General features: G+C 44.6%; 1 protein-coding gene across 1 annotated transcript in view; it reads left to right on the forward strand.

The window, feature by feature from the left end:
* The window catches only part of LOC311523923 (store-operated calcium entry regulator STIMATE-like), a 105,972-nt gene that overhangs the window by 74,202 nt on the left and 17,305 nt on the right, over positions 1–14,465 (forward strand). Inside the window, exon 4 of the mRNA XM_084634471.1 lies at positions 4,060–4,181. Coding sequence (XP_084490597.1) covers positions 4,060–4,181 — 122 coding nt within the window. The remainder of the gene's footprint in view (positions 1–4,059; positions 4,182–14,465) is intronic.

Genomic DNA, 14,465 nt, shown 5'->3' on the forward strand with positions numbered 1-14,465 from the left:
CTTGTTTATTGTCCACGACCTGTCCGTGACTTTTACTAAAAATAACTGAAAAAATCTTAACTTTAATTGTTAAAAACCACATCCTAACAGAAGGAAAGGTTGTAACACAAGGCTGTTGTCGGGGGAGGGAGGAGGCGGTCAAGGAAGTAGGGGATCCTAGAGAGCTAAGAAAATCTACTATGGTTCCAATAAGTATCATGCATAAACACTCCAAAAATCTTACATTAATCCAGTCAGGCATGAATATTAAGTCAGAGTGGTGTCTGAGGATATTTTATAATGGCTTTCCTGTCTGTTTTCTAAAATGCAGTATTACTTTCACTGTTAATGCTGAAAAATGTTGCTCAGCATGTAGGAGGCTAATTCAGAAAACATTAATTTTGCAATCTCATGCTCTGAGCATTGTGACTATGCATATAAATTCCATTATGTTAATTCTGAAGATTTATGTCTTTGAGACAATTTTGAGCTCCTGAGTCTTTACCAGCAGCTACAGAAGGAAATGGAGGAGAGTTTGGGGTCTTTCTTGAAATGCGCTCCTGCCCAACAGCTTACTCTTCTGGTAATGGGTGCTGTAAAGCCACTTTTAACAGCATATCATTTTGGACCGGCATTTTACACTCTTGAGTCCCAACTAGAGGGTTGGCTCCACACACTGCACCAAAGGACACTGCTTACTTAGAAACTTCTGAGCTCATGTTCAGTGGGCTGTTCTCGGTTGATTTGAAATGGTGGCTCTACATAGCAAATCAAGAAATTATTATTGGAAGGCCATTGTATTTTTATCTAATAATTACACAAGGTTTTAGCTTTAAAAAGTCTTATAAATAGACTGGTATTATGAAAAACTTCAGTGTAATTGTAGCTCCTAATCTTGTGGGAATGCAAGAGACAGAGCCAGAATCTTGTCACATTAGGCTGTCCACCTAAACTGACAGGTTTCAGATATAACTTAGTTATACGAATTAACGTAAGGCCAATGGCTTGTTCCTCCACCATTCACAGTACATTTTAAAGAAAGATGATTATTGAGATATCCCATGTTTACAATTCATGTATATGATAGGATCTTCTTTTGACCTCTGAATGATTAGAATACAGCATAGACAGGGATTGTTGATTTACATTGTCGGACCCTACTCATACGTATATACAGGTTTCAGAGTAGCAGCCATGTTGGTCTGTATTCACAAAAAGAAAAGGAGTACTTGTGGCACCTTAGAGACTAACCAATTTATTTGAGCATAAGCTTTCGTGAGCTACAGCTCACTTCGTCGGATGCATTCAGTGGAATCCGATGAAGTGAGCTGTAGCTCATGAAAGCTTAAGCTCAAATAAATTTGTTAGTCTCTAAGGTGCCACAAGTACTCCTTTTCTTTTCACCTAAACTGAGTCATTTTTAACTTCTGGGAGTACAAAAAGGCATCAAGAAACTAGTACTCAGAATTCAGGGAGCTGCAAGTTAAAATCCCTGAACAAACTTTACGGGCAGATTTTAAATACCTTAAGATAAGGAGGATTGTAATTTAAACACTTAATTAGAAACGAGCAAGCAACTGCACTATAATATAGCCTACTAGATATTTTCCCAGTCTTTGGACTGCAGTGACCTCTTGTGGTCTTTGGAATAAAATGGTTTGTGTTAGCGATACTTGTGTTGCTTGTTGGTTCCTCTGCTAAACACTTAAAAATTGATTATATGGTCCTCTTAATCATAATTTTGAAGCAGAGTTGTTGTGTTAACATTTTAAAAAAATAATTATGGAAATACCAATTCTGCACAAAAAGCTGTGTGTGTAAGACCTGGGTGCAAAATGGCATGTTAACAGAAGTTTTGCTTTCTTTTTATATTCTTGCTGAGCCTCTTCTGAATCCCAAAACTGGTGTTGAGGCTCCAAACTGTTCAGTTTGGGAGACTACCATTTTAACCCTTTACACCCTATCTCCTCTTTCTAATAGTACCCATTTCACCACTACAGCCCTTTTCTTCCAATCACTAGAGCAGGGGTGGGCAAACTTTTTGGGCCGAGGGCCAGATCTGGGTGGGGAAGTTGTATGCAGGGCTGGTGCAGGAGGGAGTGCAGGGTGTGGGAGGAGGTGCGGTGTGCAGGAACAAGTTCAGGGTAAGGGATTGAGGCAGAGGAGGGATGTGGGTGTATGAAGGGGCTCAGAGAAGGAGGTTGGGGTGTGGAGGGCAGGAGGGGGCTCAGGGAAGGGGTGCAGGAGATGTGCGGATGGGAGCAGGGCAGGGGGTCGGGGTGCGGGGTATGGCGGGGGCCTCAGGGCAGGGGGCTAAGGGGCAAGGGATGTGTGAGATGCAGGCAGGGGGCTCAGAGCAGGGAGTTGGGGGGCAGGATGCAGGAGGGGTTCAGGCTCCGGCCCAGCGCCGCTTACCTAAGGTGGCTCCAGGGTGGCGGAGGTGTGCACCAGGGCAGGCTGCCTGCCTGCCCTCCTGCCCTGGCCCCACATCACACCGATCTGGGAAGCGGCCAGCACCATGTCCCTGCGTGGCCCCGGTGGGGCGCGGGCACAGGGCTCTGCGTGCTGCCCTTGCTGCACCTCTAGGTACCTCCCCTGAAGCTCCCATTGGCCATGGTTCCCTGTTCCCGGCCAATGGGAGCTGGGGGGGGGGCGGTGCCTGGAGGCAAGGGCAATGCATGGAGCCCTCTGCCTCTTCTCCCTCCCCTCCCATCCCCCAGGCCGCAGGGACGTGGTGCCAGCTGCTTCTGAGAGCAGCGCGGGGCCTGCAGCACCATGGGGGGCAATCCCGTGGGCCGGATCCAGAGCCCTGACGGGCCAGATCCGGCCCACGGGCCGTAGTTTGCCCACCCCTGCACTAAAGAGTGCCAATAGCTTCCTCTGAGACACCAGTTTTCCTCCTGCAGATGTGCAAGTAAAACAGACAATGTTGTCACCCTTTCTACTTGGGCACACCATCCACATGGAAGCACGAATCCCAGGTAGCAGTACAAAGAGTTACCATCAAGACCCCTGACTGGCTTCAAGTATTCATGTTAAAAATTTTCAACCCAATGTGGCCTTTAAAAGAACAGTTTAATGTCATGTCACTGGTAGCACCTGAGCTGTTACCTTGTTCAACCAAGAGTGATTAGCAAATGAGATACCAGAACATCTTGTAAGTCAATGTGACATTCTGGTGAAGATATAACTCATGATTCACTTAAATTCCATAATAATCCCTTTAGCTTTTGGTGTATACCATACAGCCAAAAGTTTCTTTTAAAACAACTTAACAGTAGAGTAGCAACTATATAACGATTGAAATAGTTATATATATTAAAAAGAAAAGGGGATTTAGACAGTCTTTCTGAAGATACGTACAATTAACATATTCAGAATGGTTATATACAGTAATTGACTTGGTGGAAATAAATCAGTCCAGTCTGTTTGGTGGAATTACTTTACATTTGTATTCTATAGTTATTACACCATACATGTTTTGTATTCAGCACCGGGCTGTTCATAGCTGGGTCTACAAGCATTACTTTTCAGTAGAAAAACTGATGGCTGCAGCATCTCACGTATGTAAGAGCTGTGCCTTCCTTTAACATCCACATGCAGCAAGTCCATATTTTCCATGACTGGAATGAGTTTGACTTTTTTTTTTCATTTTGAGCTGTTTTCCAAGCTATATAAGAAACAAGATGTTTTTAAAATAAGATGTTGTTCTCTGGCTCCACTTAAATGAAGTCTTTCCAAATAGAGAAATGAGAGTGGGAAGATGAAGTTGGTTTTAACTTGAGGACATAAAATGCAAATTGGAGTTTGTACACAGAAATACATGGAGCTTCATTTAACATTTAACTTGAAGGACAAATACTAGTAGTGGGGTAGTTATAAAACTGTTTAAAATCTCGGATAAGAAATGGGAGCAAATACATAACTGTTCAAGTTTTTAAAATCTCATAGTGATGCTGGCCTTTTAGAGAGGCAAGCAAATTTACCCTTTGTCAGTTGCAGTAATATGATGCCCGCTAACTCCAGGGGGAAAAAACCATGCTCATGGTTTTCTCTTCTGTACTTTCTCCCCCCTTCCAGGTACCTTATAAACTTCTTGCTGGATGCCACCTTAGGGATGCTGCTAATCTACGCTGGTGTGCGCGCAGTCAGCAGCATTGTGGAATGGCAGCAATGGGAGTCCCTTCGCTTTGGTGAATATGGTAAATATTTCTATTCTTGCAACTAAATGAATTGAAGAGTAGAGTCTTGCAGTGACACTGCACTTGCTTTTAAAGATGGTCAGTTAAACATTATTACACAAACGGGTGTGTAATAGTCAAGTCTAACACTTGACTAGCATCCTATGACAGACGCAGACTGGTTGGGTTCAGGAGTCTGATAGAAGGAAAACACACTGGATGAATAGTTTTCTGTTTCCTGAGTGACCAAGGCAGAGGCTACTGCAGAGCAGTCAGGAAGGTGCTAGAAGCAATTAATTCAGGCAGACTCCATAAGACACCCGGAATCAATTAAGAACTGATTAGAAGCAATTAAAGGAAACAGGGTAATCAGATCACCTGAAGCCCGTTTAGAACCATCTGGGACTAGTTTAAAAGGAAGCCCCTTCAGAGAGGCCGGCTGCTAGGAGCTGGGAGTAGGAAGGTGTGTTGTGGGAAGATTGGGAGAAAGAAGGTGTACAGTAAAAGACCCGGGAGAACAAGCGTGGTCAGGTACCAAGGAGAGTGCTAGGAGGGGCTGTTTGGGGAAGTAGCACAGGGAAGGGCTATAGCTCTGGTAGTATAGGAAAACTACCTGTTTCTGCTGCCAATTAGGGTCCCTGGGCTGGAACCCGGAGAAGAAGGTGGGCGCGGGTTCCCCCCAGTGTCCACACACACAAACGCTCTCTGAGAAGGAAGACAGGGACTAAAGAGGGTTCTTACACCGAATCTGTTGACTGGCTAATGATGAAGGTGATTCAGTAAACTGTAACCCACCCTTCTAGGAGGGGAGAGAGGCTACACTGAGGGTCACAGCAAGCCTCTGAGGCAACCACCTAGAAGTGCAGAACCCCACAAGGCAAGGCTGGTGCTCTGGCACAACTGGTGTGAAAAGTGGGATTCTTGGTCACAGCACGGCGGGGTCGGGGGAGGGAGGGGGGAAGGTGCACTGGGGAGTTGGTTGGTTTTTTTGTTGGTTTTTTTAAGGGTCAATGTGCCCTCACCACAATGGAGGAATTGGTGAAAGCTCTGGTACAAGCCACAGCAGCCCAGCAGGAGGCTACGTGGATACAAGGGATGGCAGTGCAGGAATCTTCCCAGTTACAACAAGAAACCAACCAGTTGTTAGTGAACCAAGCCGCCCAAGATCGAGTTCTCCTCTGAGAGGTAGTGGACCAACTAAAGACCCTCTCCAACCAAACCCAAGGGCCCAGAGGGACACAAACGTCAAGGGCAACAGGCTGTCTACCAGAAATGATGGCCAGGGATGACATCTCCTGTCTTTTGAAAGAATTGCTCAGCGTGAGGCGTGGCCACAGGACCAGTGGGCCAATATTCTCACCTCTTTTCTGTGCGGAGAAGCCCGGAAGGCCTATTTTGATCTGCCTGCCGGGGATGCAGCTAGCTACCCCGGCTGAGGACAGAGTTCCTGGCCTGATCAGGCGTGATGGCAGCCGTACGGGCCCAGAAGTTCCATGATTGGAAGTACCAGGAGAGCAAGCCACCAAGGTCTCAGCTGTTAGATCTAATGCACCTTGCTCGGAAGTGGCTACAGCCTAAGGCATGCAGCTCAGAGAAAGTTTTGGAGACGTTGGTCATAGACGAATTTATGCGGAGACTACCGCAAGACCTTTGTACGTGGGTAGGCAAGCACAACCCGTCCACCTACGATGAAACAGTTGTGCTGGTAGAGAGACAATTGATGGCCAGGGAATTGACCCATCTACCTAGGGAAGGCCCCATACGAGACAAGCGACTAACGCCAACCCCAGGGGTTCAGGTGACCAGGGACCCTTAGGTGGAAGAAGAGAGAGGCCGAAGACCAGATGGGACTCCAGGAGGATGGGAATGGATTGGGTGGGGGAAACCCCGAGCCTAAACCTCCTAATCCGTGGGATAGGAGAAGCAATTATAGGTGTTACGGGTGTGGAGAGCTGTGTTAGGCATGGCAGCCCAGTGCCCCAACCTCGAAGAGCACATGCAGTGTAATCTCGTGGACTGGAGTGGCCCATGCTCCCTCCTCAACCTTGTGGGGGTCGCAGTCACCCCCCACAAATATACAAGGCCAGTAAAAGTGGATGGGGTAGAAACGGTGGTGCTCATAGATTCGGGAGCACTATCACCCTGATCTCAGGTAAACTAGTAAAGCTCAGCAAGTTAACGCAAGCTAAACATACAGGGGTAACGTGTCCATGGGACTGTTAGCTACTACCCCATCATACCAGTAAAGCTAGAAGTTCAGGGAAATGTCACAAGGTGAAAGCAGGGGTGGTCCCACAGCTCTCCTATCCTGTGCTCATCAGAAGAGATTTTTCCCAGGTTTGGAAACTTGGGAGGGGTGGGAGGAAGAGGAGCTCCCCAAACTGAGGAAGGCCTCCACAGCAGAATGTTCTCCCCCAGTGTTCATGGAAGTATCCCAGGAACTATTCCCCGCCCACGGGGGAGGCCGGAACACAAAAAGGGAAAGAAGGGCTGCCAAGGCCTTGGGTACCCGAATCCTGCTACAAGGACAAAGGGCCGCCTGTATAGACGAGCAGAGTTGGGCTACTAAAAGGAAGGACCCCAAGACACAGGCAGGTTCAGAAACTGGTTCCAACCCCAACCCCACAGAGCCAGCTAGAGGGTAGAAGAAGATCCCTCAGAGTTCCAGCTCATAAGTCCCAGGGGGCAACTTTTGGACGGGACCAGTGGAGGACTCAAGGTATGAGAGTGCCAGGAAGGAGGTGGCCAAGATAGATGGGGTACCCGTAGCAGTAAAAACTCATACTTCATAATCAAGAAGGACCTCCTGTACAGGGTCGTGCGCATGCAGGACAAAAGATACACCAGCTCCTAGTACCCTGAAAACACCGGAGGGCAATATTAAACCTTCCCCGCAGTCACCTTTTTGGAGGACACCTGGGGGTGGAGAAAACCCAGGTGCGAATCTTGCTCAGGTTCTTCTGGCCGAGGAGACATGAGGATGTCCGGCAGTACTACACCTCCTGTCCCGAATGTCAATTGTGCAGCCCTCCTCCACATCTAAGAGCCCCTTTGGTACCCCTGTCGATCATTGAAGTTCCATTTGAGCGGATCGCCATGGATCTAGTGGGGCTGCTAGAGAAGATGACCCGAGGCCACCAGTATGTGCTTGTCATCCTAGACTGTGCACCCAGGTATCCAGAAGCTGTCCCCCTACGAAACACAGCCTCCAAGAGCAGTGCCAAAGTACTTGTGGAAATCTTCACCTGGGTAGGGCTACCAAAAGAAATCCTCACAGGACCAAGGAACACTGTTCATGTCCAAGCCAATGAAGGACCTGTGTTTCCTGCTCCATGTCCAGACCCTGCGGACCTCGGTTTACCACCCACAAACCGATGGTCTGGTGGAAAGATTTAACCGGAGCCTCAAGGCCTTGATAAAAAAAGGTGGTAAGCAAGGATGGGAAAGATTGGGACAACCTACTACCATACCTCATGTTCGCCATCCATGAGGTTCCCCAAGCTTCCACGGGATTCTCCCGCTTTGAGCTATTGTATGGACGCCACCCCTGAGGCATGTTGGACATACCCAAGGAAACTCGGGAGGAGGAACCCAGTGAGGGGAAGAACGAAATAGAGCATGTGCTACAAATGAGGGACCGGATAGCCTGGGTCACTCCCATAGTGAGGGAGCACCTAGAAAAGGCCCAAGAGGCCCAGCGAGCTTACTACAACTGTCAAGCCAAAGTTTGGCAGTTTCAACCTGGCATCCGAGTAGTGGCACTAGTACCCGTGGCAGAAAGTAAGCTATTGGCCCAGTGGGAAGGACCCTACGAAATAGCTGAACCTGTGGGGGGGCGGGGGTGGGTGGGTTGTAAATTACAAGGTGCGACAACCAGGACATAGAAAACTAGAGCAAATATATACCATGTCAACCTTCTGAAACCCTGGCATGCCTGAGAGGCATGTGCAGCTGTTCGAGAAGACCTGTACCCAGTGGACAAAATCCCTGAACAGGTGAGGGTGTGTCCCAATTTAACGCCAGTCCAGAAGAAGGAGGTATTTGAGATGATCATCCAGATGTATTCTCGACAAAGCCAGGTCGCACAAACGAGACATATCACCACATCGTCACGAACCCTGGGGCCAGAGTAACAATGAGGCCCTACCAGGTACCAGCAGCCAAAAGGAAGGAAATAAAAGCAGAAGTAAAACAAACACTGGAGATGGGGATCATCAAAGAATCCCACAGTTAGTGGTCCAGCCCGATAGTGGTGTTGCCCAAACCTGATGGCACCACAAGGTTCTGCAACGACTTCCGCCGACTGACTGAGATATCCCAGTTTGATGTATAACCCATACCTCGCATAGACAAACTAGTGGACCGTCTGGGTAATGCCTGGTATTTGATGACCCTAGACTTGACAAAAGGGTACTGGCAGATTCCCCTAGCCAAAGACGCAAAGGAAAAGATGGCGTTCTCTACACCAGAGTGTCTTTTCCAATACACTGTCCTTCCTTTTGGACTACATGGGGCTCCAGCTACGTTTCAGTGCCTCATGGACAAGCTATTGCGCCCCCATGCCAGGTATGCTGTGGCCTACCTGGATGATGTGGTTATTCATACCCCAGACTGGGAAACCCACTTGAAGGTGGGGGCAGTCCTTGATACCTTCAGGTGAGCTGGCCTTATGGCAAACCCTGTCAAGTGCGCCATAGGGTTCACGGAGGCCAAATATGTTGGCTATGTGGTAGGAAAAGGTCTGGTAAAACCCCAGCTGAATAAGTTAGAGGCCATCCAAAATTGGCCCCAGCCGAGTCATAAGAAGCAGGTCCTAACATTCCTAGTGGTGGGGTATTACCGGCATTTCATCCCCCATTTTGCCACAAGGGCAAGTCCCCTAATGGACTTAGTGAAGGCCTGTGGCCCTGATCCAGTCAGATGGTTGGATGCAGCAGCGAGGGCATTCGCAGACCTACGGACTAGCCTGTGCAGTAACCCTGTATTGGTAGCCCTGGATTTCACCATGGAATTCATCCTACAAACAGATGTATCCGAGGTGGGGTGAGAGGCCGTCCTCTGGCAGATGGTCAGGGAGGAGGAGCACCTAATACTCTACCTCAGCAGGAAACTCCTTCCGAGGGAACAAAAATATGTAGTGGTTGAGAGGGAGTGCCTCACTGTTAAATGGGCCATGGAAGCATAACGTTATTACCTGCTTGGGTGTAGATTTGTCCTTGTGACTGACCAGGCCCCACTTCAATGGATGCAGTGAAACAAGGAGAAGAACTCCAGGGTAACTAGGTGGTTCTTGTCCCTCCAACCTTTCGTGTTCCACATGCAACATAGAGCAAGGAGCCGCCATGGCAATGCCGATGGTTTGTCACGTGTGCACTTTATGTTGTCCCAAGCCGCCCAACCCCTTGCTGTTGAGCAGGGGGGAGGGATATGTGACAGACCCAGACCAGTTGGTACAGGAGTCTGGTAGAGGGAAACACACTGGATGAATAGTTTTCTGTTTCATGAGTAACCAAAGCAGAGGCTACTGCAGAGCAGTCAGGAAGGTGCTAGAAGCAATTAATTCAGGCAGACTCCATAAGACACCTGGAAGCAATCAAGAACTGATTAGGAGCAATCAAAAGAAACAGACTAATCAGATCACCTGAAGCCCTAAGCACCTAGAAGCCCAGTACCCTCCGAGGCATGGCCGGTGCTCTGCCACAATCCCTTTACAGTTTTTTAATTGGTTGCTATACCTACGGTATTACAAGAGAACACCTAATAAACAACTTTTTCCTTATTTAAAAAAACTTAAAACTCAGTTAGCATGGCATACAATACAAATGGAAGCCTGTCTGCAAAGTATTACCCTTTTTGTAAAATATAAAGAAAACTTACTAGACAAAAAAAAAATAGCTAGTCTTCCAAAATATTCAACACAGTTTTGATTTTACAAGATCATTTTGTGTAGGTTGCAGTCAAAGATCAATTGAACTTGAAGCCTTAACTTAACTAAGCCACCCACATTTAAAGATCAAGGATTGGGAATCTTCTAGCCAAGTTTCAGAGCTAACACTCAGTACAGATGCTTTACAAATAATGTAGAAAAGAATTATGCATGGTTGAATAATAACTTTTAATTAAATTAAATTCTCTGTGCTTTAACACAGAATAACAAGTTTTGGAAAGTACTGTAACTACCATATGATTTTTTAAAAAAACAGGTGATTAATGAAAAGGCGCACAAAAAATTAAATGACCTTGTGAAATACAAGTGTCAGGAGACTTATGAATTTTATGACTAACTCCAAACAAAGGGTTTTCTAGTGGTAAATCCTAATGTCAGATGTTTATAATAGAAATGCTGCCAAACTCACAGCGCAGTGGAACAACATATTGGTTCTGCAATAAACCCATTCTTAGATTGAGTTGATCTTTGTCCTTTAGGCTTCCTGTAATGGTGGTTCACGTTCTCAAGTCCCTAGATACTTTGAAGCATTGGTCTTAATTGACTTCTCAGTGCAGTTAAACTTGAAATTTTATTACATATGGAGTATTTCTAGACACAACTATTTAGTGCTAAAGAAAACTTGCAGTTCAGTTACATATTCACACTGTAAATCATACCCTATTTTGCCTATTTAAAATTCCAGAAAGGCCCTTTATTTTAATATGCAATATTTTGTGAAGATTTGCCATGTGGTATATGCATTTTTTCTTGTATTTTGGACATGCATATACCACATGGCAAATCTTCACAAAAGAGAACCTGTGCCACTGAAATAAGCCTCACCTTAGGTTTTGATGTTGAAGGAAGGAAATTTTTTCTACCTAAGTACTTGTATCTAACTTGGGAAACCCAGCTCATCTCTGTAACCCCAGTGATATGACTGGGATTGTGTTGATGTAACAGAAGTTAGAACTCCATCCTCCAAAGTTTAGTAGTAATCCCTCTTAGGACTTAAACACCTTAAATATCTACTAGCCAGCATTTCTTGTTTGTGAATATTTCCAGAAATTAGTCAGTATGTTGATATACATGGGTATATCAACATTCTCTCCATTCATACACCCACTTTTCAGGTATGCACATCACTGAACTAGCTCCATACTTTCTATTAAAACAAGAATACCCAATTGAGTTGTGGTTGTTAGGCATCTGGTTTTTGTCAGAAACACCTTTGTTCAGTTGTACTCTCCACCTTAAGTTTTAATTGAACTGCTTTTGTGTCCTAGAAGAATACACTCCATGATGAACTCACATCTCTGCTGGAAAAGTAAGCAACTTAGCGGTCACCTAGACCTGAGTAGGATCAAAAGTTTCAGTCCCTTGGGTTGAGCTCATGGCCTCTAAGTCAAGGCCTTTCTGCCCACATAGTCACTGATAACTATAGTCTCTCTTAAGGGGACACAATCAACTTATTTTTCAAACTGAAATACTATTGTTGACCTACTAATGTTACAAATAAGTAAGCTTACTGCAGCTCAAAGAATTAGGGAGAGAGAAATCTCTCTCTACTTTCTGCATCTGATAGTACTTGCTATATATTCATTTTCACTATTTTCCCTTGTGTAGTCAGTCAGTTTCTCCTATTTCAAACAAAGACTATTTTTAAAATCGGAAACTATTATTCAAAATCATAAAAGTTGGTGGGGAGAATTCCTGAAACTACTTTTAACTCATTTTGTAAATTCTGTACATTTCAAGTTAGCGTATCCCTTTCAAAAACAATTTTTACTTCATCATTTTTAGGCATCTATAGCCATGTTCCTCAGATCAGGATAACTAACATAACATCATTTTTATCTGTCCCATTGTGGAACCAGGACCATTTCAGTATTTCAGTATATCGTTGTCATTCACATTTAATTTCATTTAGGAAAACTAAGAGTGCTTCTCGTCAAATTCATTTGTCAGGCAGTTCTTCTCCAGCTGGGTACCTATAACTGATGCCTGCAAAATCTGATTATCTTTTAGTTCAGGTAGCTCTTAAAAGAAGTTTCTGGTGACTTTCTGTGTTTAAGCTTTTGCATCTTTTTATTCATGTGCATCTCATCTGTTTTCTTGCCCTGTGATTCCTAATGTTGCAAGTTGACAATCATTTTTTCCAGATCCTCCGAATTTAGTTTCTTTTGTACTAAGCTATCATAAGTGCCATTACAAAAAAATTGTGCTGTAAACAACTATTTCTGTTGATATGGTGGAAACATTCTGTATATAGTTAACTAGTTGTTACACCTGAAAAATTATTATTGTTGTACAAATAAGATTTGATTCCTTTAACTCAGCTAGTCATTGTATGCTTGGATATTTTTGTCCATAATGAAGGTAGAGTGATGTTCCCACCGAACATTGTGGTGACATTTTAGAAGATGTTTTTAATCTTAATGACAAAGCATTTGGTCTACAATTTGTGGTCTTAATGTGGAAGAAACGTAAAACCTCTCTAAAAAGGATAAATCACATGTCTATTTAAAAAAAACTGATTACATAAATATGAACTAAACTGCACTCAGTAGTTAGTGTCATGTATTTTTAATGTTCAAAGGTAAATTTAAGAAATTTGAATGTATATTTTTCACACACACAAGCTTATTGGGGGTCTCAGATTTTCCTACTAAAAATCCTCTAAGGGAGACCTAGAACTGTGAGCAAGAACCTCGATATTTTACTGAAAGATTTCTCTGGAGGTAGGCAAAGGAACTTCTTTCCTCTGAAGAGAATGTTTTCATCTTGATTGCAAGTATAAATAAAAACCAGGGCTCTCTTCTCTGCCTGAACTAACTAATGACACTGTCCTGTGCTGTTTGTATTTCTAGAAACTATATAATCATTCTCATGTTAGTTCTTGCTATGAGATCATCTCCTTTCTTAGCCCTGTTACTTGATCCCTCGTGATTCGTTACTTGAGATGTCCCACAGAAATAGCACTCCTACTGCTTTTATTGACAGTCTGTCTTTATATGGAGGATAGTTTTAAGAAAGGACTGATAACAGAATTTTTTATGTTCAGAAGTGGCTACTGTTTATACAGCAGATTAGATGTGTATGGTGCTTTATAAATAAAACTGCATGACTATGCCCCAAGAATAGTTACTCATTGTAGTTTTTGAATCTTAACATTCTCTGTGTTTTCAAATACAGTAATGACAGGTTTCAGAGTAACAGCCGTGTTAGTCTGTATTCGCAAAAAGAAAAGGAGTACTTGTGGCACCTTAGAGATTAACCAATTTATTTGAGCATGAGCTTTCGTGAGCTACAGCTCACTTCATCGGATGCATGCCGTGGAAACTGCAGCAGACTTTATTTATACACAGAGAATATGAAAAAATACCTCCTCCCACCCCACTGTCCTGCTGGTAATAGCTTATCTAAAGTGATCATCAGGTGGGCCATTTCCAGCACAAATCCAGGTTTTCTCACCCTCCACCCCCCCCCCCCCCACAAATTCACTCTCCTGCTGGTGATAGCCCATCCAAAGTGACAACTCTTTACACAATGTGCATGATAATAAAGTTGGGCCATTTCCTGCACAAATCCAGGTTCTCTCACCCCCCTCCCAAAAACCACACACACAAACTCACTATCCTGCTGGTAATAGCTCATCCAAAGTGATCATTCTCCCTACAATGTGCATAATTAAGGTGGGCCATTTCCAGCACAAATCCAGGTTTTCTCACATCCCCCCCCACCCCCATACACACACAAACTCACTCTCCTGCTGGTAATAGCTCATCCAAACTGACCACTCTCCAAGTTTAAATCCAAGTTAAACCAGAACATCTGGGGGGGGGGGGGGTAGGAAAAAACAAGAGGAAATAGGCTACCTTGCATAATGACTTAGCCACTCCCAGTCTCTATTTAAGCCTAAATTAATAGTATCCAATTTGCAAATGAATTCCAATTCAGCAGTTTCTCGCTGGAGTCTGGATTTGAAGTTTTTTTGTTTTAAGATAGCTACCTTTGTGTCTGTGATTGCGTGACCAGAGAGATTGAAGTGTTCTCCGACTGGTTTATGAATGTTATAATTCTTGACATCTGATTTGTGTCCATTTATTCTTTTATGTAGAGACTGTCCAGTTTGACCAATGTACATGGCAGAGGGGCATTGCTGGCACATGATGGCATATATCACATTGGTGGATGTGCAGGTATACGAGCCTCTGATAGTGTGGCTGATGTTATTAGGCCCTGTGATGGTGTCCCCTGAATAGATATGTGGGCACAATTGGCAACGGGCTTTGTTGCAAGGATAAGTTCCTGGGTTAGTGGTTCTGTTGTGTGGTATGTGGTTGTTGGTGAGTATTTGCTTCAGGTTGCGGGGC

Source organism: Lepidochelys olivacea (genome assembly GCF_965140295.1).
Source record: "Lepidochelys olivacea isolate rLepOli2 genome assembly, chromosome: 7".
NCBI classification, from domain to species: Eukaryota; Metazoa; Chordata; order Testudines; family Cheloniidae; genus Lepidochelys; species Lepidochelys olivacea.